Genomic DNA, 24,917 nt, shown 5'->3' with positions numbered 1-24,917 from the left:
CCAGATTGCTAAGCATGTTGGTTCACATGAAGAGGTACGTTGGCCAAATGAACATCACAGATGTGCTGATCGACATCTGATCATCACAATCTGATCTGCGTTCTAGGTATTTCTAGGTTGGTTGACCGGGAATTCCTGAAACGCAAGGTTTGCGAAGTAACATTTGAATGTTCAAAAATGTTGTAGCGAAGATCCGATTCTTCATCTGACACATGCAAATTGGTCAACTCGTAGCAAATTCTGCTATAGCAAAGCACCGTATCTAACACTTCCAGATATTTACTATGAAAATTGGACAATTGCCTATGTTAAGTAATCCAAGATCTGTACTACTTGAGAATTCCATCAGACTGGACCCTCTCAAGTTAATGTCTGAGCTGCTCCAGATGATATGGTGAGCAATAGCATTACTGCCAACAATTAGCATTATGACAGCACATACATCGCTGGTGGCCAATTCAGAGACGAGTGTAGCAACGATAGCATTCTTAACAAGCACACAGGCTCGAGGCATGACACGTGAGTTTGCTATTCGATTTTTGCAAAAAGTAGCAAACGGGTTCATGAGGTTTCCTAGACAGATATTCCCTATACGAATGTTTGAACTAAAGCAAAATAATGGGAGTTTACCTCCGCGTAAACGATATTATGGAGCATTTTGAGATGCTTATAGCTGGCATATTTCTTAAGCACCAGTTTTCGAAAAGATCTGCTAGTCGCTGTAGCTTCTTGCGATCTTCCTTAGATTTAATCAGCAGAAATATTTTAAGATCGTCCGCGTAGAGTAGTCTGCATCCATCAGGGAGCACTGGACAGATGTCGTTGAAAAAATCGACAACAGCAACGGACCCAGGTTACTTCCTTGTGGAACTCCAGAACAGGCATGAAAGTAATCAGAGATTGCACTTCCAATCTTGACATAGAGAGCACGATGGTTCAAATATGATTGCAGCCATGAGGTAAGTCTACCAATAGCACCAATACACTGCTCTTAGCTAGCAGAATACTATGGTCCACCCGATCGACTAGACCACCGGCCTCCACTACTTTTATAGCGTGAGATGTAAATTCGACAAGATTTGTATTGATCGACCTTCCAGAATAAACATCGTTTTGATCCGTCGTGATATAGCTCTTCACTTCAAATAACAGCACCCGGCTCACAAGGGTCTTCAATAACTTGGATCCAGCGCACAATGATGTAACTCCTCTGTACTTCTGTACGTTTACGTTTTGTTTATCTCCCTTCTTGAAACAGGAATCATTAACTTGGTGATCGTGAGGTTCCCTGCATCAGTGCTCAGGTTAGCGCAGTCAGAGGCAAAATACTGTGAAGGTGCGCTTCACAGGCACCTACGCGTTTAGGTTTTTATAAGACGCCCCATAACGGTAAGCAAAAGCCGCATAACACTATCAATTGGGGGTCATCTGATTAGTGGACTCCTACCACTGGAACAGGCGGTCCGTATCAGGTTATCAGGTATCAGAAGGCCGGCTCCAGAGGCACGTTATTCTCCATTTGGGACATATGCACCATCGTCATACATATAAGCCTATTTCATCATTTACCAGAGGGAGGATGGAACAAGGGATGGGAATTAGGAAAGGGAAAGGTGGTGAAATAGAAAGGGGTGCCTTAGAAGAGGGAATGAATGCATAAGCGTAACGAGAGCTCATAGCCCATACCACAACGGGATTAATCAGTGCCCCGAAAAGGACACTGTAAAACGCATAAGCGTAAAGAGAGCCTATAGCTCATTGCAGGTAGCTTGTGATGTCGTGCTACTTTTAATATGACATTGAAAGGCACGTCATTGAAAGCATCCTCAATATTCAAGAAATCACTCAAGCAAAAGTATTACGTTTGAGCGAGTACTTTCTTGAAAACGTATACGACTTTGTGTAAAAGAGTCACTGTGGACATCTCAAATTGGAAGGCATGTGAGTTCACATGGATAAGCATGTTAGCCAGACGAACATCACAGATGTGATAATCGACCATGCCATTCAAGCATTTCAGAAAGAACGAAGTAACCAGATAAATCTGAAACTCATTCCTACTTCATGCTACAACACACACACCCTTTCGGGATGAAGCTATGTAGTAATTTCTCGTTATGAAAATACCGAATAGAAAACTACTAGAGTTCAAAACTACTAGAGTTCAAAACACACTTGCTCCTGGAGATTTGAAGTAAGCAGAGCTTTTTAGTGCCCACTAAGTCGATTCTACAATTATCAGGTGGATTACTCGGGGAATTCTCGGGTGGAAGCCAGAGATTCGTAACTACACAAAAGACTGGTTTATCCGAAGATAGACTTGAACAGATCATGAATACCTCTTACGGTCCGCACAGACTGCAACAGGACAAGCTTCATGGTATACCACAATGGAGGGCGTTGTTGTAACAAAACCACAATGAAACTCTCTTGGAGTAGCAATTGAAGCGAGTTATCCATAAAATGTGGTCGCAATCAATTAGTACAGGTTTCCTAGTTTATTGAGCAGGGACGCCTGAATACGCAGAGCTTGCGAAGGAGAACTCAAAAGTGCAGAGAAGGTCAAATGGAGACTCTTCATCTGACACATGCCAATCAGTCAACTCATGACAAATTCTGCTCATGCAGAGTTGGGTTAGCTGCAATTCTATATTAAGTTATCAATGAACTGTACAACCAAAATAATCCATCATACGGAAGCATCTCAAATTGATGTTTGAGCTACTTCAGATGATATAATCGTCGTAGCAATACTGCCAAATATCAGCGAAAAGATGCTGAGAATAAGAGCTTGCTTGAAGGCATCCATAAGGAAAGGTTGAAACATACTGTTAACGTTATTCTAAAATATAGCATGCTCGAGGCACGACATTTCATTTATAATGAAAGATGCAAAACTGGATTCACAAGGTACCAATACAGAAGTATACCCTAATAAAATAAACTTTTTGAAGTGAGCTACACACGCTTTTTACACTGAAAATTGATCTGAGGATTCCTAGCCGTAGCCACTACTCAAAATGGACAGGATTACACTCTTCAAAATCACAGCAAAAAAGGAAACATCAACAAACCAAATAGGTGTCAATTGCAAAACGCCAATGGCGAAAACCCACATAGGTAGTAATGTAAGCTAATTTACAACGTTTGAATAATCCCGCCCTTATTTAGTCTCAAATTTGAGACTTAAGAAGGGCAACTGATTATCTCGGAGAAACGCAAGGTCCACTGCACCATTGCTCTGGATAGCACAGTAAGGGCGTAATACTGTGGAGAACGCCCTGATTCTCCACAGGCTCCGTTTGTGGTTAGGTTTTTATTAGACTCCCCCTAACCATTCATTCCTTGGCACGGTAAGCATAAAGCCGCATAACACCATGAATTAGGGATCTTCTGTTTAGTGGACTCTTACAACTGGATCAGGCGGTCCGTAGCGTTATTCTTAGCCAATTGAGACAACCGCTACCGACACTACACAGCTATCTAGGTTGATCGGGAAAAGAAGTTGATATTGATGATCAACTTCATACGGATCCGAACAGTCGTGAATACATACATACATCAATATTGTGACAGCATATATAGCTCTGGTGTTAGAGACGAGTGCAGCAATGGCTACAATGTTGACAAGCACACATGCTCGAGGTATGACACATAAGTTTTCTATTTAATGTTTACTGAAAGTAGCAAACGCGTAGGAGTTTCCTTTTAGAAAATAAGGTTCTTCAACTTGAGCCACTTGGGTTGTACCATTTTGCAACAGCCTGCAAAGATTGATCGTTGCTGTTCAACAATGAATATAATTGATATCCTTGTAAATGTTTTTGCTATCTATTTTTAATTCTAAAAAAACCGGAACACATATTACGAAAATGCCATTAGAAGATTTCGAGTCCTACAGCACCTTAACCTCGGCCCATATAGCCGAGGCGGTAGACGCACGGGTATTCAGCATGACCACGCTGAGGGTGACGGGTTCGATTCCCGGTCGGTCCAGGATCTTTTCGTAAAGGAAATTTCCTTGACTACCTTGGGCATAGAGTATCTTCGTGCCTGCCACACGATATACGCATACAAAATGGTCATTGGCAGAGGAAGCTCTCAGTTAATAACTGTGGAAGTGCTCATAGAACACTAAGCTGAGAAGCAGGCTTTGTCCCAGTGAGGACGTTACGCCAAGAAGAGGAGAGAGGAGCACCTTAACCTTTCAGGACGCGCGCTATCAAGCAACCAAAACTGCACCGTGCTCGCGCTGTGTACGAAAAGTGAGGTTTTTTGGTAGTGTTGTACTTTTTACAATAGCGCGCGTTCTAAATGGTTGAATTGATTTTTTCCGGTTGGAAACCACTGCACTAGAAGTAGAATTACCGTCGTTATGATGATGTGTTGAGTTTGGTGGCAAAGAAGCTGATCATCGGCGGTCCTCTCAGCTAACGCACGCGGATCGACGGATCGATAGGAAATTTATTGAGATCTGTAAGCTCCCAAAGTAGATTTGTGGCCCTAATTTGTGGCCTTAATTGAAGGCCATCAATATTGGGGCGACTTTTGTGCACCGAACAGTTCCGCCTAGTTGCAGAGTCGAGTTTTTGAAACTGTAATTTATTCACTTGGTGGGCAACAGCGCAGTGATGCCAACATTTTGATTATGTTGAAGGACTTCGGTCTTATAATTATCACATTTTTGTGTTACTACTTTAAGCTAATTAGAAGTCTATTCACTGGTGCACAGTAGTGAAATGGAAAGTTTCTTGCAAAATTGATGGTGACAACACCAGTCGCAGAATTACCATCACTGTTTGCCAGTGCAAGTCAAAGGCCATTAATCAACGGGGTCCCCTTGCAATACTCTCTCATTTGCTTTTGGGGACCAGTGACCTTCTCCTTTTTTTCTGTTTTGGGAAGTTTAATTAACTTGACATATACGCGTAATGCAATCAACAATGAGGAACATGATGAAAACGCTTCATATGGCTTTTGACACCTACTTCAACGTTTTGCACCGTAAGGAGGGTTGAATTTGAAATTGTTTTTACGGCATATTCAACACTTCATTTCAATATTAGAGTTAACCTGTTCAGGGCCCCTTAAGCCACAGCTGTAATGGCGTGGGTATTCAGCATGACCATGCTGAGGGTGACGGGTTCAATACCAGGTCTGTCCAGGCTCTTTTCGTGATGGAAATTTCCGGATTTCTTGGATATAGAGTATCTTCGTGTCTGCCACACGATATAAAGCTCTTAGATAATAACAGCTGAGAAGCAGTCTTTGTTCCAGTGGAGACGTCGACTCAAGAAGAAGAAGAGTGAATCGATTCACTCGATTGGGATACTATAACAAGTGAAAGGTTTTACGTAGCCCTAAATGTTGAACTAACAGTTTTTCAAGAATTTGAACAGTTACAATTTTGCCTAACCTGACTGTTTTACCGCTCTCACACCGATACGCAATGCCGCTCGCGGTTAATTGCACCCTCTTTATCGTAGTCCGGAAGAGTTCCGCTAAAGTAAAAAGTTCTGCTAACATTCCGTTCACCCGGGAAACAGCAGGGTATCAATCGCATTCTGGAGCACATTTCGATGATAAGAGTGCGGGTGGCGACAAAAGCTGCGGAATCCCTGCTGTGCACTTAATGAATAAAGTCGACGGAATTGTAAAGAGAAGCTAGTTTATAAGTAGGTTCTGTGGTGAAAACCCGGAGTGTAGTGTAAGCCGAGTTCTTTAACAGTACGTGTAGCATGATTTCAACAGTGCTTCTATGCGTCGGATTTGCGTTGTTCATCAGTTTGGGAAGCTGCTACCCGCGAACGGATCGACCACCGGATCCTAAACATGGAAGCAGTGGGACACACAGCGAAGAAGAGCGGTCCCGAATAGCTGTCCTAATCGATGAACTGTCCGATGACGAGGAGGCGAATCCTTGGGAACTCAGTGGACTGTTCGAAGGAGATATGCTGCTGGAGTCACACAGCGCTCGTAACGGGGTTTTGAATGACACCCTGCGTTGGACTGACGCTACCGTACCATATTACATCCACGATGAAGACTTCAGTGAGTAATCGGTGTTGTTGGAAAGAATGTGTGAAATTATCAATTATTTTGTCTTTCAGCTGACGAGGAAGAACTGGTCATACTCAAGGCCTTAAAAGAGTACCACAATAAGACGTGCATAAAATTCCGGCCTTACCATAAGACCGACACAAACTACGTTGTCTTCCGGTCGAATGCAAGTGGCTGTTGGTCCAGCGTTGGAATGCAATCAGAAGGCCAAATTGTGAATCTCCAGTCTCCAGGATGTATTAAACACGGAGTGGTGGTTCACGAGTTGTTACACGCGTTAGGGTTTTTCCACCAGCAGAGCGCTGCCAACAGAGACGACTACGTAAAAATACTCTGGGAGAACATCGAGCCTGGTCATGAGCACAACTTCAACAAGTACAACGACAGCGTGGTGACTAGCTATGGAGTGGAGTACGACTACGGTAGTGTAATGCACTACAGTGGCAAGGCCTTCTCGAAGAACAAAGAACCTACAATCGAAGCCCTACAGCCGAATGTTACGCTGGGACAACGAAACGGTCTCAGCGAAAAGGACGTCACCAAGCTAGAGCAGATGTATCAAAGTCGCTGCGCTCAGCGCACCGGAACGGATGCAGCAGCATCGCCAAGCTTTATGGACCACTTTAACTCCTTGCTCGGTCTCGCGACCAACCATGTGCTACCGTAGCCGCCGGACAAAGATGAACGCCGAGTGAAAGTCATTTCAATCACAATAAAATTTACGACGAGACAACAACGACGTCAATTTGGTGTTATTACTTCTACCTACCGATGCTGGCCGCTCTTCATCGGTGGTACTCCATCCACACATCTGTCAATAAATTTAATCAGTTCGGGCCGCATGTGCAGACCGTCTTATATGGTCTGAATAGGTATGGAGTCTACGTATGGACCCCGCACGGTTTATTTATAGCAAAGACGGTGAAGGCGATGTCGTAGCACACTACACAGACAGGCATCACCATCAAAATTGCAATCTAATCTATCATTCTCGGTTGACATTGTCAAGCCCACATCATTGAAGAAACGGGTCGTCCAGTAAAATTAGTTTAGCAGACATAGCGTCATAGGATGATGATGCTTCATCATCTTCCTTTGTCTTTACTTCCGGATACGTATACTGAAAACTGAAAGCTGATTACGGTAATCTAGTAAGTATCTCTTCAAAAGAATCCTGTTTGAAAGCTTTTTTTTCGCAGACAAATGACTATTCTGCCCGTTTTATTGAGAGCTCTTCCTTTAGAAAAATCCACAAGAAAATTCTCTTTATGGAATCCACTAAGATTCTAATAAGAATTTCGTCCAGGAATACAGCTGATTTTTTTACCAAAAACTTTCGAAATAAGGACTTTTAATTGTTCAAAATTCTACAAGGAATCAGGCTCTTGTGAGCCTTTCAAGAATTTACAAAAAACTCATTCATTGTTTTCGGAAATTTCTAAGAAACCTAAAACGTCTGAAACTCGTTCAACGGCTGCAGGTCTTCAAATACTTGTGGATCTTCTAAAGCTAACAGCGACAGAAATTCGCGAGCGAAATTGAAGGAGGCACGGTCACACTTTAACCCTAAAAGGAATACTTTCATGGCCTCAGTTTCGTCACCTCGCTGAGTGTGTTCCATCAAAGACGAGCTCTAAAAGGTGCCTGGGGTCCAATGGACCCCAGGTATCCCTTTTAGGGTTAAACAGGAACTGGCACGAAATCTGCAATCAAGCGTCGGAACTTCTTCCCCTAACCTGCGATATTTTCATAAGAAAATTCTGTTTTCCAGGAATACGCCCAATATGTCTTCATTGCTATATCCAAAAGCGTATGCTAGATTTTTTTTTGATTTTAACACTCCATAATTCTAACAATAAGTTTTTCTTAATATATTTATTTACGTATTTATATTCCCAAATATTTCGGAAGGCTTCCAAAAAAACCCTATCGAAGTTCAAGTTCGCTTTTTTCATATTTCACCAACATTTGCTACAAAACTAGCACTAAGCTTATTATATCTTATATCTTATTTTTATTTACTAAAAAAAAATCTCAAAAAATATCGCAAGGTGCTGCGTCAGATTTTTTTTAATGTTTTACTAGAAGTTCAACCTGCAATTGCTGAGAGTATTTGTGTCCGATTTCCAGTCAGTCCTGGATCTTTTCGTAAAAGAGAATCCACAAATGATAAGAATCTATAAATGATGTTGCATCTTTTTTAATCAATTTTTGACATTCTCCGGCCCAGTATAGTATATTTTTTCATACTTTATGTACGGCTTGTTATACTATCGAAGAGTCACTTCCTCTCCTCCCTCCTTACTCCAGGAATCTTGGAAAAATTATCTGAAAGAAATTTCTGGAGGAAAAAACGGATTAAATTCCGGAACGAATCTTGAAAAGAATCCCGGATGGAAAACCCTGGAATTCTTGAAAATTTCTAGCAGTAATCTTGGCGGAAATCCATGAGGGAATAATGCATGAAAAAGTCGTAAAGTGATCCCTGTTTGAACTCCAGAAAAGAGTTCCCAGAAGAATCCATGAAGGAAATTCGTAAGGATTTCTGAAAAAAAAAAACAAAATATTCTCAGAAGGATTCCCTGAAAGAATCTCTGCACTTAGATAAAATTAACGACTTCGGAAATATTTTACCGAAATCTCAACCGTTAAGTTTGGTTTACCGAAAAAATCGGTAAGCTTTCAACGTTTACTGAACTTCGGTTAAGTTTGACAGATAAACGATAACATTTTACCGAATTTTTGTAAATTTTTACAGAATTTAGGTAAAATCCATTAGCGAACGCTCAGCAGTTGAGATTTCGATTAAAATTACCGAACGCGATAAGCTGTGTATCATGGGAGGAAAACCTACAATAATGCCGGAAGGAATTCCGGGCGGAATTTCTAAAGAAAACCCGGGAAGGAATTCTGGGAGGGGTTCCTAAAGGAAGCCCGGCAAAGGAAGAGACAATATAGCAAAAAAAAAAAATCCCAAAAATAATCTCAAAATGGATATCCCTCAAATAATCCCGGGAGAGATCTCTGAAGGAATCCCAAGAGAAATCGCTAAAGGAATCATTGAAGGAATGCCAAGAGTTACTGAGTCGCCGGAGGGAAGGCCAAAGTCTACGATCCATACAAATTTCAAAACAGTTGTATAGACAAAAGGGGGGAGGGGGAGGGGGTCTGCGATGAACTAATTTGGGTCTACTTGGTTTACGAAAAATCCTGATGCAAGAATCCCGGGATTCATCCCTGATTGGGGTGGAATACCTGAAGTAATCCTAGGAGCAATCCTGGAAGAAGTTTCTGAATAAATTCCTGGAGAAATCCCGAAAAAAATCCTAGATATTTTTTTCCAAGGAAACTCATGAAGAATCGCAAAAGGAATCCCAAAATGAATTTCTAGAGAAATACCTACATAATGCCGAAAGGAATCTGGTCAGAAATCTATAACGGAATTTTAGAAGGAATCCTCGGAAAAATTCGTGAAGAAATCGAGGAAAAAAATTGGAAGTATCGTGGAAGAATCGATGATGCAATCTCGGTAATAATCCGTGAAAGAATCCTAGAAGGAGTCCCGGGAGTAATCTCAATCTAATTGAATATGTACTGGAAAATATTCCTGATTCAATCCCAAAATAATTCCCTGGTGGAATCCCGGAAAGAATTCCTACATGGAACTAGGTAGCAATTTACAATGGAATTCTAGAAAGAATTGCTGCAGAACTTCTTGATAAATGAATAAATCCCAGGAGAAACCCCTAAATAAAACCCGGGAAGCATCAATGAAGGAATCTTGGAATCCAGAGAAAACAAACAATGAAGAAAATGGAAGAGAAATCCTTAACGGGAAACCAGGAGAAATTTCTTAAAAATCCCTAAAGGAATCCAGTGACAACTCAATAAAGGAATGTTGGATGGAATCCCGAAAAAAATCTCTAAAGTAATCCAGAAAAGAATCCTTAAAAGAATCGCTGAATGAATCCTGGGAGGAATCCCTAGAGGAAACCCGCAAAGGAATCCTTGAAGGAAGGCCGAACGAAATCCCTGAACGAATCCCGGAAGAAGAATATTTGAGAAATTCCTGGAGATATCCCAGAAAAAAAAATCTCTGAAGAAAACCCACGAAGAATCAAAAGAGGAATCCCGGAAAGAACTCTGAAAGCAATCCCAAGGGAAAAATACATTCCAATGTGATATAAATATTTTCCACGGGGTATCTGTTGAAGTTTCTCCTGATATTTCCTCCAGAGGATTACCCGATATGCTTCCAGAGTTTCTTGCTGGATTTCTCCTGAAGATACTTCCAAAATCCCGAATTATCCAAATTCTAAAATTATCCAAAGTTCCTTCACGAATTTCTGCCAGTGGTTTTCCGGAATAGAGTTCCGACAGTTTCTCTCGGGATTTTACGATTTTCTTGCAGAAGTCCACGGGAATTCTTCCGAAGAGTTTCCCTTTATTCCTCTTGGGTTTCCTCACGAAATTTCGTCCGTATTCTCTCCGGGATTCCTTGAGGTTTTCAGAGTTCCTCCTTCAATGTCCTTAATGTTTCTTAACGGGACTACTCTTGAAACTTATTTCCAAGATGTCTCATTTTTCTCTGTCGAGATTTCAACAATTAGACTCTGCGGAGTTTCTCCCAAGATTTCATCCGGATCCCTTCGGATATTTCTCCAGGAATTTTGTTAGTTATCCCAGGGGACATTCTGAGGAATACTCCTGAAAAGAAAAACCCTGCAAGAGTTCTGGGAGCAACTATTGAAGAAATCCCAAGGAAAGCATTCAGCATTTCGGAACAATTTCCGGTAAAAATTCTGGAAAGAATTCTAGGAATAATCTCGAAAAAATATGCGAATAAATAAACTCAAATGGATCACGAGCAAAAGCCTGGCTCTAAAAGAAACCACGGATAGAATTCAAGGAGAAATATCGGCTTTAGCTCCTACAGAAGTTCCTGAAGTTACTCCGAAAAAAGTCTTAGGAGAAAGTCCAGGGTGAATTCAGGAAAACTCTGAGAGACATCCCAGGATCTACAGCGGAAGGAATCTTCTGAGAGAAGCTCGGAGAAACTCGGAGAGAAATCCCAGGTAAAACTTCAAAACAAATCCTTAGGGAAATATCACAGCAGACACTCCTGTCGGAAACCAAGGTGGAATTCTAAAAGAAAGCTCAGGGAGATGTCTTGAAGAAATCTCAGGAAAAACTTCGGAAGAAATTCTGGGAGGAAGTCCTGAAGAAGATTCATAAAAAAAACTCATTAAGAAATCCTCGGAGGAACTCCAGTAGAAATCCCAGGAATAACTCCTGTAGCAACTCAAAGAAAAAAAATCGGGACGATCTCCTGGGTAAGTCCTAAGAGAAGCATCGGAAGGAATTGCGTAAAATCTCCAAGTGGAATCTCGAGAGAAGTTTTAGCAGAAATTTCGTGGAAATTTCTACGATCGATTCCGAGAAAAAGAATGATACAGGATTCGGGATAAATCCTGGTAGAAATGCCACAAAAATTTCTTTGAGCAAATCGCAGGAGGAACTCTGGGAAAGCCCCACGAGGAACTCTGAGAGCAATACCGGGAAAACTTCTGGAGAATTTCTGCAGCAGCCCCGTGAGAAAACTCCAGGAGGAATCGGTCGGAATTCAGGAATCCTGGAAGATTCCCAAGGATTAGTCCCGGAACTTTTTTTTTATTCATATCAACAATTCAGTAAACTCTATGGATTCTTCTTCTGAGTAGGTCTACAAGTAGTAAAGTTCGCTACTTTTTATTTATACGACCCAAGGTTTTATATTTTAGCGGTGCAAAATTTCCCTGAGTATTCACAGCATTTCTTGAGTATTCCAGGTTTTTTTTCCCGGTATTTCAATTTTTTCTAGGAAGTGGACACCCTGTGTATGATAGTGATTTTTTTTTTGTAAAAAAAAAAAACAGAACCAGAATAAATAAATTCAGTATACGTCCTTAAGTATTGCTAATAGAAAAACACTGGACTTTTTACGGATCTCTGCCCTAAGGATCTGTGGAATTGAAGGCGAAAATTGCTGGATAGTTTTTTCTTTCATATATGATTATATTCTGCAGATTCAAATTCAGAAAAGATTCTGGGTAGAATACTGGTTAGATTTTTATGGGTCTTTTTTGTTTTGTTTTGTGCTATTGTTCCTGTAGAAAATTAGGTAATTTTTGGAGAGTTCTTAGTTCTCAGACGTTATTTAAAAAAGGACGTCTTGGGTGATTTTTTTTCGAAATTTCTCAAAAAAGGGATTTTTTTTATTATTGTACAAATTGGACCGAAGGGTCTCAGATTTTCAGTCACCCCGAAAATTCAGGGTCGCCTATTTTCCCGGAAAACTCAGGTGGATTTTTGTTTTGTTTTACCCTTACACTACTTACTTAGAAGAATCATAACTCGGGAACGAAGTATCGTAAAAACAAAGGTTTTTTATGAAAATGAAAGCAAATTTTCTCTGGAATAAAAAAAAATATGAACTGCCAAAAGTATTCCACAAAATTTTTTAGCCGGAAAACTATGGCCGATCTTGTGAAAGATTTGAAAAAAATATTTTTTTTTTAAAAAGTATGTACATAAGCTGAAATTTTTGGAATGCACTTTTTTTTCGTTTTCTTGTTATGGCCAATTTAGTGAAAAATGTCTAAGTGTGCCATATTCTTTGAAAAATACTTCATAAAACCAATCCCATATTTTTTCAGATATTAGAGAAAATTTGCAATCGCTATGATAAAAAACTTTGTTTTTCCGAGGCTTCGATTGAAATATGGGCTTTCAATGAAAAGGTTTATATGGTAATTTTTCATAAAATTGGTCATAACTCAGGAACGAAAAAAAAGTACATTTCAAAAGTTACTGGAATTGAAGTTTATAAATTTTACTTCTCAAAAATATTTTATTAAAAGTTTTTCGCGAGTTCGGGCATAGGCATGTCTTTACGCATTTTCTCAACGATGAAAAATTGTGGAAAAACCTTTTCCATTTCATATTTTTTTTTCGGATTGCGAAAATTTTCTTTCATTTTCACAAAAAAAAATGTTTCTACGATGCTTCGTCCTTAAGTATTGATTTTTCAAAGAAAATGCTTCTTTTGCACATTTGGACATTTTTCATAAAATTGGTCATAACTCAAAAACGAAAACAAAGTCATAAACATTCGCTTGGCCAAGGCCCAAAAGTTTTCAAAAAAGTGTTTCAAACCCATACATAAGGTTTATCAATGAATTCCTGTTTTATTATTCAGAGCAAGTCTCCAGATCAGGGATGCCATATATACAGATTTTTGAGCATCCGTACAGATTTCATTTTATATGAAATACAGACTTTTGAGTTAGAGGGACTATTTTATTTTTGTATGGGATACAGATTTTTGAAAAGTGCGATACAGATTTTTCAAGAAATCATCTGGCATCCCTGCTCCAGATAGACTTGTGGATAAATCATCCAGAGTAATGGGTCATTCGGGGTAATGTCCAAAAGCCGATAGCTAGACTAAGCACCCGTTTTTTTTTTTCAGAAGGGGGAGGTTTCTGTTGGTGTAGTCAGCAATTTGCAAGTTCTTCACAACGGTGATGATCCTTGAAGAACTGATGTCTTGTTTGCCAATCATTTGTATTTTTGTCGATTTTGTTTGCCCTTGTGTCACACGCTTTCAGTGTCACTCGACAAAAATTTAGGGTTTTGTACCAAACCAACAACCCAAACCGTTCGGCTGCAGTGATTGACATAAGCATAAATAAGAAAACAGACTGGTATGGTTCGCTTATCTATCGTTCTATGTTTTTCTTCTCTGTTTCACTGCCGGAGGTGTGAATAAATATTAGAGACGGACGAGCTTGTCTCTTTTTATTTTTTATATGGCGTAACGCCCCAACTGGAATAGAACCCGTTTCTCTTATTAGTGTTCTAGGAGCACTTCTACAGATATTAACTGAGAGTTTGCTGACATACAAACATAGAGCCCATAATCGAAGCAGTAAAGAAAATCCTTCAAAGAAATATTCAGGGAATCGAACCCAGACACCTTTGGCATGATCTTCCTGAACTCCTGCGCATCCCTCGGATCGGTTATATTATAAGTGTCACAAGCTTGTATGTAGGCAGTACATGTGTGTGGGAATGAACGAGTCAGTCGGGAGCAGGCGAAACGTGATTGATGAGCTCGGATACCGCAGCCAGCAAATTCGACCTTGTTTGCGATAAGACGTCTCACGTACACGTTCGAGAGATAGACGTTGTTGCCTCGCGCTCTCTATAGGTGTAAGAAAGGTAGTAGCGGAATTACATTTCTGACACCACCGCAAAAAGGGGGTTCGGTTTCCTTGTATACATGTACATATCAGTATTGCATTTTTTTATGGGTTCTTTAGGCTACGACAAACTTTATAGAGAGTCAGCAAACTCATAAAATTGATTTGGTCTTTTCTCTTCCCATACAACCAGAATTTACGCACAACAGAATCATCTTCCATGCTCTGCGACGTTATACGTAAGAATTTCACTCACAGTACAACAGTCTGGAGGCTACAAACGTTAATTCGACCTCTGCGAGGATCCTTTCATAATTTTTATCAATGGTAATTCTGTTACATTATGGGACAAAGCCTGCTTCTCAACAAAGTGTTCTATGAGCACTTTAACAGTTATTAACTGAGAGCTTCATCTGCCAATGACCATTTTGCATGTGTACAATCATGTGGAAGGCACGAAGACACTCTATGCCGAAGGTAGTCAAGAAAATTTCCTTACGAAAAGTTCCTGGATAGACCGGGAATTGAACCCGTCACCCTCAGCATGGTCATGCTGAATACCCACGTGCAACGGGATGTTAAATGTACAACCTGTTTTGATTCAGAACTTTCGAACCATTATACGAACATGGGTAGGGTATGAGCTGAGCATAGTTGACCGAAGAGATGAAGAATAGTTTGTTTTACATTTGTCAACAGCTTGTATGGATATCGCTTCATCAGCGTTGTATTATGCCCTGCAACCATCCGCAGTAGTACATCTATTTTGGATCGGATCTTATCGATATCCATACACACGCGGCACATCGGCTTCACGCGATCAGCAAGTCAACCGGCGACGAGGCCGTAAAAAATCGACCGAAACAGTTCCAGCACTGAATGTGAAAGTTGATTTGCGATCACAGTGTCGTCATCGTGGAGAGCGAAACTCCATCTGCTGGAACTGCGGAACTTCCGAAGAAATGGAAAGCTTTGGTATCGGGGACGCTGGTTGTGGCTAATAGTCAGTCGTATACACACCACAAAGCTAGATTTAGATGATATCCAGTCGGAGAGACACACAGTTACTGTGGAGTGGGCGACTAGAGTACTACTACAGTCAGTGTACGACCAAAAACCGGTTCGGAGAAGTCAACGCCACTGTCAATCGACTGCTGGCCGCCGCAACCCGTTCTCAGGCAATCTGCCAGTCGATGTGTACCACCAGGGCTAATTAACACGAATAGCATTATCGATTGGGCTCCAGTCGGGTCGGTTGCTGTCTCTGGCTCTCTCTCTCCCTAGTGGTTTGGCGTGATTGTTGGCTTGATACGTGCGGATAGTACGTGATTTTACGTAAAACACATTACGATCTATGTAGGACAAGCATACACAGGGTAGTTAAGTGTCGACCTAGTTTTTGCGATGAGAATTGAAAATTGGATTGGTGAAAAATTCAGAAGATAACTTCTAAGTATGATAGGTTTTTCATGCTGCATGGTTTACCATATTGCTGAACATTTTGTGTTCGCATTAGTAACAAATTTCGTCTGACAATTTTTGACTTCGTAAGATTTCACAACAATTTTAAATTATGTAAGATTTCATCAGAAAAAAGCCTTAAGATCTTGAACTTGATTGACCCGACCCCGCTTCCAAGTTTCTACTGGAGAAGCTTCCAAGGTTTCGAGATTTCCTCTAAGCTTCCACAAGAGAACCCTCCAATCATCTGTTGGAGAAATTGGAGAAGTCCTCGTTTCTGCTGAAGAATCTTAATTTTTTTGCTACAGAAGCTTACAAGCTTCAACAGAAAAAGCTTCCGAGCTTCTGTTGGAGAAGCTTCCAAGCTTCTGTTGGATAAGCTTCCAAGCTTCTGCTGGAGAAGCTTCCAAGCTTCTGCTGGAGAAGCTTTCAAGCTTCTGCTGGAGAAGCTTTCAAGCATCTGCTGGAGAAGCTTTCAAGCTGCTGCTGGAGAAGCTTCCAAGTTTTTGCTGGAGAAGCTTCCAAGCTTCTGCTGGAGAAGCTTTCAAGCTTCTGCTGGAGAAGCTTCCAAGCTTCTGCTGGAGAAGCTTTCAAGTTTCTGCTGGAGAAGCTTCCAAGCCTCTGCTGGAGAAGCTTCCAATCATATGCTGGAGAAACTACCAAGCTTCTGTTGGAGAAACTTCCTATCATATGCTGGAGAAATTTCCACGCTTCTGCTGGAGAAGCTTCCAAGCTTCTGCTGGAGAAGCTTCCAAGTCTCCTAGCTTTTGCAGGAGAAGCCTCCAAGGTTTCAAGGTTTTCTCTAAGCTTCCACAAGAGAACCCTCCAATCATTTGTTGGAGAAGTTGGAGAAGTCCTAGTTTCTGCTGAAGAATCAAAATTTTTGCTACAGATGCTTACCAGCTTCCAAGCTTCTGTTGGAGAAGCTTTCAAGCTTCTGTTCTGCTGAGGAAGCTTTCAAGCTTCTGCTGGAGCAACTTCCAAGCTTCTAATGGACAAGCTTCCAAGCTTCTGTTGGAGAAGCTTCCAAGCTTCTGTTGGAAAAGATTCTAAGCTTCTGCTGGAGAAGCTTCCAAACTTCTGCTGGAGGAGCTTCCCAGCTTCTGCTGGACAAGTTTCCAAGCTTCTGCTCAAAAAGCTTCCAAGCATCTGCTGGAGAAGCTTCCAAGCTTCTGTTGGATAAGCTTCCAAGCTTCTGCTGGAGAAGCTTCCAAGCTTCTGCTGGAGAAGCTTTCAAGCTTCTGCTGGAGAAGCTTTCAAGCATCTGCTGGAGAAGCTTTCAAGCTTCTGCTGGAGAAGCTTTCAAGCTTCTGCTGGAGAACCTTTCAAGCTGCTGCTGGAGAAGCTTTCAAGTTTTTGCTGGAGAAGCTTCCAAGCTTCTGCTGGAGAAGCTTCCAAGCTCCTGCTGGAGAAGCTTACATGCTTCTGCTGGAGAAGCTTACATGCTTCTGCTGGAGAAGCTTTCAAGCTTCCGCTGGAGAAGCTTCTAAGCTTTTGCTGGAGAAACTTCCAAGCTTTTGCTGGAGAAACTTCCAAGCTTCTGTTGGAGAAGCTTCCAAGCTTCTGCTGGAGAAGCTTCCTAGCTTCCGCTGGAGAAGCTTCCAAGCTTCTGCTGGAGAAGCTTCCAAGCTTCTGCTGAAGAAGCTTTCAATCATATGCTGGAGAAATTACCAAGCTTCTGTTGGAGAAACTTCCAATCATATGCTGGAGAAATTTCCACGCTTCTGCTGGAGAAGCATCCAAGCTTCTGCTGGAGAAGCTTCCAAGCTTCTGCTGGAGAAGCGTTCAAGCTTCTGCTGGAGAAGCTTCCAAGCCTCCTAGCTTTTGCAGGAGAAGCCTCCAAGGTTTCAAGGTTTTCTCTAAGCTTCCACAAGAGAATCCTCCAAACAATGTTGCTGAACACTGATGAAACATGTGAAGGGCGATGAATATTGCTTCGCCATGTACATGTGAACTGCGAGTGAACGTATTTGCCAATGCTTGAGTTTCGTTCATCAACAACGAAGCGTCGTCGTCACTCGTTACGACTGAAAAAAAAAACTTCATCACCCGAAGACATGATTGCTTCGATGCAGCATGTGTGATCTTCGCGAAGATCAGAAAACCATTCGCCACGAGTAGCTTCGTGAACTGCACCCGCTACACGGCATCCTAGCTAACATGGTACCCTGGTACCTGCTAAACAAAAATGGTCATATTTTTGCCATTTTGTCGCCGATTCTAGCAATCTTGGGCTGATTTGATTCAAAAAATCACCTTCTATTGAGAGGGGGAACCGGTGCGGTCACCGAGGATTGCGGAAAATCCGGATTTCGGCGTAGAATTTTAATGTCTAATGCCAGGTCTTTCCCGAGAGTCATCCGACCGGTACAAGAAGACGTGGAGCGCAGCGAGCTAGGTGGGTCGACCAAGTGGAGGACGATCTGCGGACCCTACGCAGAGTGCGGAACTGGAGACAAACAGCCATGGACCGAGTGGAATGGAGGCGGCTACTATGTACAGCAGAGGCCACCCCGGCCTTAGCCTGACCGGTAAGGTAAGGTAAGTAAGCCAGGTCTTTCCCAACCAGATTAGCCGCAACGCAACTGTCAAAATGCACTCGCAACGAAGTGGACGAATTGAGGAGTGACCACCATGAACGAATGGGAGTCGCATGTGGTCTGCAAAAGTGATCAACTTACTTCCTCGTTCACTGCTCCCATTTACTTGCTAGAGTGTTCTTCGCGAAGCATAAATGAAAAAACGAATGATTGCGAATAATGGATCGCGAAGATGCAAAAATGAATGCTCGCGAAGAAGATCCAACGCAACATTGCCTCCAATCATTTGTTGGAGAAGTTGGAGAAGTCCTAGTTTCTGCTGAAGAATCAAAAATTTTGCTACAGATGCTTACCAGCTTCCAAGCTTCTGTTGGAGAAGCTTTCAAGCTTCTGTTCTGCTGAGGAAGCTTTCAAGCTTCTGCTGGACAAGCTTCCAAGCTTCTATTGGAGAAGCTTCTGTTGGAGAAGATTCTAAGCTTCTGCTGGAGAAGCTTCCAAACTTCTGCTGGAGGAGCTTCCCAGCTTCTGCTGGACAAGCTTCCAAGCTTTTGCTCAAAAAGCTTCCAAGCATCTGCTGGAGAAGCTTCCAAGCTTCTGCTGGAGAAGCCTCCAAGCTTCTGCTGGAGAAGCTTCCAAGCTTCTGCAAGAGAAGCTTCCAAGCTTCTGCAAGAGAAGCTTCCTAGCTTCTGCTGGAGAAGCTTTCAAGCTTCTGCTGGAGCAACTTCCAAGCTTCTAATGGAAAAAACTGCTATCCCGGGAGAAGCTTTCAAACTTCTGCTGGAGAAGCTTTCAAACTTCTGCTGGAGAAGCTTTCAAGCTTCTGCTGGAGAAGCTTTCAAACTTCTGCTGGAGAAGTTTTCAAGCTTCTGCTGGAGAAGCTTCCAAGCCTCCTAGCTTTTGCAGGAGAAGCCTCCAAGGTTTCAAGGTTTTCTCTAAGCTTCCACAAGAGAACCCTATAATCATTTTATTATGTGCAGTTTATGTCACCGTCGAATGTTATATATTACGATTGTTGATTATTTTCGGTGAAAACACACACTAAAACTCGATAATACATAACGTTTCGGCCTACTCAACTTCAGCCATCATCAGATATTTAATGCATCAATCGATCACCACCAGTGTGGTTGCAATAGTGTGTGTTTTCACCGAAAATAATCAACAATCGTAATATATATATACCTCCAATCATTTGTTGGAGAAGTTGGAGAAGTCCTAGTTTCTGCTGAAGAATCAAAATTTTTGCTACAGAAACTTACCAGCTTCGAAGCTTCTGTTGGAGAAGCTTTCAAGCTTCTGTTCTGCTGAGGAAGCTTTCAAGCTTCTGCTGGAGAAGCTTTCAAGCTTCTGCTGGAGAAGCTTCCAAACTTCTGCTGGAGGAGCTTCCAAGCTTCTGCTGGACAAGCTTCCAAGCTTCTGCTCAACAAGCTTTCAAGCATCTGCTGGAGAAGCTTCTAAGCTTCTGCTGGAGAAGCTTCCAAGCTTCTGCTGGAGAAGCTTTCAAGCTTCTGCTGGAGAAGCTTTCAAGCTTCTGCTGGAGAAGCTTCCAAGATTCTGCTGGAGAAGCTTCCAAGCATCTATTGGAAAAAACTTCCTAGCTTCTGCTGGAGAAGCTTCCAATCTTCTGCCGGAGAAGTTTTCAATCTTCCGCTGAATAGCTTTCAAGCTTCTGCTGGACAAACTTCTGGAAAAGTTTCCTAGTTTCTGCTGAAGAATCCTAAAAAAAATAGCTACAAAGCTTACAAGCTTCAACAGAAAAAGCTTCGAAGCTTCTGTTGGGGATGCTTCCAAACATCTGTTGGAGAAGCTTCCAAGCTTTTGTTGAAGATGCTTCGAAACTTCTGTTGCAGAAGCTTCCAAACTTCTGCTGCAGAAACTTTCATGCTTCTACTGGAGAAGCTCCCAAGCTTTTGCTAGAGAAGCTTCCAAGCTTCTGCTGGAGAAGCTTTCAAGCTTCTGCTGGAGAAGCTTTCAAGCTTCTGCTGGAGAAATTTCTATGCTTCTGCTGGAGAAGCTTTCAAGCTTCTGCTGGAGAAGCTTCCAAGCTTCTGCTGGAGAAGCTTCAAAGCTTCTATTGGAAAAACTTCCTAGCTGCTGCTGGAGAAGCTTTCGAGCTTCTGCTGGAGAAGCTTTCAAACTTCTGCTGGAGAAGCTTTCAAGCTTCTGCTGGAGAAGCTTTCAAGCTTCTGCTGGAGAAGCTTTAAAGCTTCTGCTGGAGAAGCTTTCAAGCTTCTGCTGGAGAAGCTTTCAAGCTTCTGCTTGAGAAGCTTTCAAGCTTCTGCTGGAGAAGCTTTCAAGTTTCTGCTGGAGAAGTTTCCAAGCTTCTGCTGGAGAAGCTTCCAAGCTTCTGCTGGAGAAGCTTCCATGCTTCTGCTGGAGAAGCTTTCAAACTTCTGCTGGAGAAGCTTCCATGCTTCTGCTGGAGAAGCTTCCAAGCTTCTGCTGGAAATACATCCAAGTTGCTGCTGCAGAAGCTTCCATGCTTCTACTGGAGAAATTCCAAGCATCTACTGGAGAGGTTTCCGTCCTCCGCGATGCACTGATATAACCGTTTCTTCTGTTGCCTTGCCTTGGTCTTCTGTGCCTACGTTCTCCACGTCATTCTGGTGCTCATTAAAGTACTGCTTCCACTATTCACGTCCGTCCGTCAAGACTCAAAAAGTTCCAGTCCTTGTTCCTGCATAGTTCGACTCGCTGCATTAAGCCGTTGCGGGATGTATTGAGCTTCTTATAGAAAACGTCATAGTAGTTCCATTTCTTCGAACTCCGCTTCTTCCATGGGGCCTTTAATCTTCCGAAAGAGGCGAGTCTGCTGTTCCTGATGTTCTTTGTATCGTTCCACGTGCTTCTGCCGGGCTCCATACTGCAGCATTACCGCTCGCGCTGCGTTTTTCTCCTCCAAAATCGGTTGCATCGTGACGGTCGCCAGTACCGTACATCGTTGATTATGGAGAGTTTTGGGTATCGTTTGGCCGTCACCAAGTAGTGGTTAGAGTGGATCTTAGCGCCTGGTGGTTAGGGAAGATTCAAATATTACGTCCATCATTTTTTGGGATTTCTAGTCACGCTATTTTCCTATACCTAATACATGTACTGTCACACTTTTCTAGATCCCCCCCCCCCCCAATGTTGGACGTAGTTTTTGAACGTTCCCTTACAGTTTAGATTCATTTTGTCAATCACACAGTAACAGCAATGAATTACTCTTTCAATTTGTTCAAGCAGCAACAATAATCACTTCAATAAAATTATTGCGTCAGCTTCAGAAATCGCACAGTATGGCCACCGCGAAATCGCACAGACCTACATCTGAGTAGTGATGCAATTTATACCAATTAATGTTCATCATCGTCGGAATGACGCTGATTCGCCACCGATTATCATCTGAAACAGCGACTACCACAATCAAAACCGACAAAGAAGTAGAATGTTTATTTCTGTTCGGCTGATAATTGTTCCTACCAACGGGCATCGAACAAATCGGACACGATAAAGAATGAAATTAACACCAACTAGGATCAAAACAAACATTCCGATGATTACCATCCATTTTCGATCCAAGAACAACCCTACCAGCTACATCTGGAAGGTATCATAACAAAATTAAACTCTTCAACCACAACATCCCCGGCTGAAACACATAGGTAGGTGTAAACGTACTAATGTAGCAAAGAACTAATCCGAACGATCCGAGAATTGGAATTAACTTTTCTCATTTTCCGGCTGAAATGGCAGGGCAGCCTTATATTGTGATAACAAACGTGTGCGGATAAACACCGCCGGGCCGATTCGCTGGGACGGAGACTATTGGAAGCTGCAAAACAGCTGGCTGGTCGGTGCGGTTGGTAATGTAATCACGTCTACCGTGCGAGCGGCTACGTCTAGGCTCCATTTCCTCATCGAACCCAAGTAGTTTGCTTCTATCTGTCTACTTCTACAGATCCCAAGTCCCATATGGGCTGTAACAGGGGTTTTCAACGGGGGGAAATTTAGCAATATTAAGGTAATACGTATAGACAGGGTCAAATATTTGACAAGGAAAAAACTCAAGAAACATCTGTTTGACACTAATGAAAATTCGATCGAGTCAAACATGATGTTTGATGAGCATTGGTTTCTTTTTGGACAACTATTTGACCTAGTGTACTGGGATGCTAAGAATGTATTACACACAGAAAGTTTCTGATGATTTATGACGTTATTTTGCTTTTTTGTAACACCCTTCTTCTACATTTACAGCGGAAAAAAATTTCAAAAAAGATATTCAGCTTAAGCTTGAGCTTGGTTGACCGCCTGTAGATGCTAACCCAGTATCGTCAGGCCAACTATACTCACGCAAGGAACTAATGATATATCTGCCGGGGACTAGCAGGCATCTTCAGTGTGTGAGCGCCACGTCAGGATGAAGGTCAATGTGGGGAAGGGAAAGGAAGTGATGATTGCAATTGTTTATATCGGACAGTACATCACACCGAATATACCTCTGCGTCTGCACTAATTCATGCGGATGTCGAAGTGTTGGTGGGATTTTGTTGGTAGAGGGTTCACACATTGGTGTGTGGATGCCAGGATAAGGTGATAGAATTGTGTGTCTTATTATTTTGAAGATTGCATAAATTGTAAGCGTTATCTGATAGATTGACACTGTGTTGTGATAGTTAGGAAGGAAGGTTTTTTCAACCCGTTTCTGTTCTAGCGATGGCTAAGTATGAGCATGTGAATATACATGAATTGTCTATGTAGAGAAGGGGGAGAAAATACATAGAAAGATACAAAGTAGGAGGAAAGAGACGGGCCGGGGATTGAACTCAGGACCTTCTTCATACAAAAAAAATCTCAAAAAAGGTATTCATTTAAATTACTATTCAAATAAATAAGATTTCCGATTTGTATTCGTAACCAGTTTTTCGGGTAAACCACTGGTCCAGACAAAGACGTCTCGGTCGGCAAGTGCCATCGGCAAATAGTTATTGATGGGCATAATTTCTCATGCTCCGATGCGGCCGGTTTGTGTGCCGATCCGATAGTCTATCTATTTTCATCAATTATTGACGTTTCAATTTAATCCAGAGCATCATTAATGTTACATCATCGGACAGGGGGACGTCCGGTGGTAACGATAGGGGCTAAAGTGCTCCACCACGTACATACCTACGTAGCTACTTGTTTGTTCAGATAGAATAGTTACATGACGCTGGCGCTGGCTGGCTGGCGATGGATAACAGCAGGAAAACGGTCGAAAGAAATATGAATCTCTCGCTCCTCGCTCGTGTGATGCATAAGTGATGACGGTGATGGATTGGGTGCTGGACTGGACAGCGGACAGCGTACGGATGCTGCGCTGCGGTGAAGTCGTGGGAAATAGGGGGTGTATGTTCTGATTATAGCAATCACCACACCACTAGAAGTGCACATCGTTGAGCACGCGATTTGTACGGATGTACCGCGCGTGCCGACGAGAAATCGTGTTAATCAATTTTGTGCTGGCCGCCGGCTTGTTTACTGCTATCTGTGATTAGCCAGGCGAATTCCAATCGTTGGAAATAAAGTTTTAAAATATCACGACTGATAGAGACAGTTGAGAGGTTTTACATAATTTTTGCATGAGCATTCTCCGATTGGTATACCGTGAAATTGGAGGAAATCTCCAAAGGTGTTACAGTCGGATCTTTTTTACATACATCCATTTATTTGTTCAACACCATTAAGACAAGACATAATCAACTACGCCACAATAATCGGTTTGTGGCAGCCGCGCTCCATCCTCGGTCGCGCCCGATGCTCGCCAAGTCACGCTCCACCTGGTCCGCCCATGTTGCTCTCTGCGCTCCACGTCTTCTTGTGCCAACCGGATCAGTTGCAAACACCAGCTTTGCAGGATTGTTGTCCGGCATTCTTGCAACATGGACTGCCTACCGTATCCTTCCGGCTTTGGCCACCTTCTGGATGCTGGGTTGGTCGTAAAGTGCAGCGAGCTCGTGGGTTCATCTTTCTCTGCCACACACCGTTCTCCTGTACACCGCCGAAGATCGTCCTTAGCACGCGTCGCTCGAAAACTCCAAGTGCTTGCAGGTCCTCCTCGAGCATGGTCCATGCCTCCTATCCGTAGAGGACCACCGGTCTTATTAGCTTTCTGTACATGGTGCATTTGGTGCGTCGGTGAATCTTTTTCGACCGCAGTTTCTTCTGGAGCTTGTAGTAGGCCCGACTTCCGCTGATGATGCGCCTTCGAATTTCCCGACTCACGTTGTTGTCAGCCGTCAGTAAGGATCCGAGGTAGACAAATTTCTCCACCACCTCGAAAGTATCCCCGTCTATCGTAACATTACTACCCAGACGGATCCGGTCGTGTTCGGTTCCGCCTACCAGCATGTACTTTGTTTTTAAGACATTCACCACCAGCCCGACCTTTGCTGCTTCGCGTTTCAGGCGGGTGTACAGCTCTGCCACCGTTCCAAATGTTCTGGCAATAATGTCCATGTCGTCCGCAAAGCACACAAATTGACCGGATTTTGTGAAAATCGTTCCCCGGCTGTTGAGCCCGGCTCGTCACATCACACCTTCCAGAGCGATGTTGAAGAGTAGGCATGAGAGTCCATCACCTTGTCGCAGT

General features: G+C 42.4%; 2 protein-coding genes across 6 annotated transcripts in view; one reads left to right on the top strand and one right to left on the bottom strand.

Annotated features, from left to right (window-relative positions):
- Window positions 1-24,917, bottom strand: part of LOC109431761 (FERM, ARHGEF and pleckstrin domain-containing protein 2-like) — a 201,926-nt gene that overhangs the window by 142,569 nt on the left and 34,440 nt on the right. The window lies entirely within an intron of this gene.
- LOC109402922 (zinc metalloproteinase nas-13-like) lies at window positions 5,361-9,749 on the top strand. The gene is made up of 2 exons (XM_019675665.3): window positions 5,361-6,051; window positions 6,111-9,749. Exons 1-2 carry the CDS (start codon window positions 5,739-5,741, stop codon window positions 6,725-6,727), a joined length of 930 nt encoding a protein of 309 aa, XP_019531210.3. The 5' UTR covers window positions 5,361-5,738; the 3' UTR covers window positions 6,728-9,749.

Source organism: Aedes albopictus, chromosome 3 (genome assembly GCF_035046485.1).
Source record: "Aedes albopictus strain Foshan chromosome 3, AalbF5, whole genome shotgun sequence".
Classification (NCBI taxonomy): domain Eukaryota; kingdom Metazoa; phylum Arthropoda; class Insecta; order Diptera; family Culicidae; genus Aedes; species Aedes albopictus.
The sequence above is the reverse complement of the archived record's forward strand: the minus strand, read 5'-3'. Positions and strand labels throughout refer to the sequence as shown.

Coding starts and splice junctions, on each gene's coding strand:
- LOC109402922 (XM_019675665.3), top strand. CDS start 5,739: ATGATTTCAACAGTGCTTCTATGCGTCGGATTTGCGTTGTTCATCAGT. Junction 6,052..6,110: donor CATCCACGATGAAGACTTCA/GTGAGTAATCGG, acceptor TTTGTCTTTCAG/CTGACGAGGAAGAACTGGTC.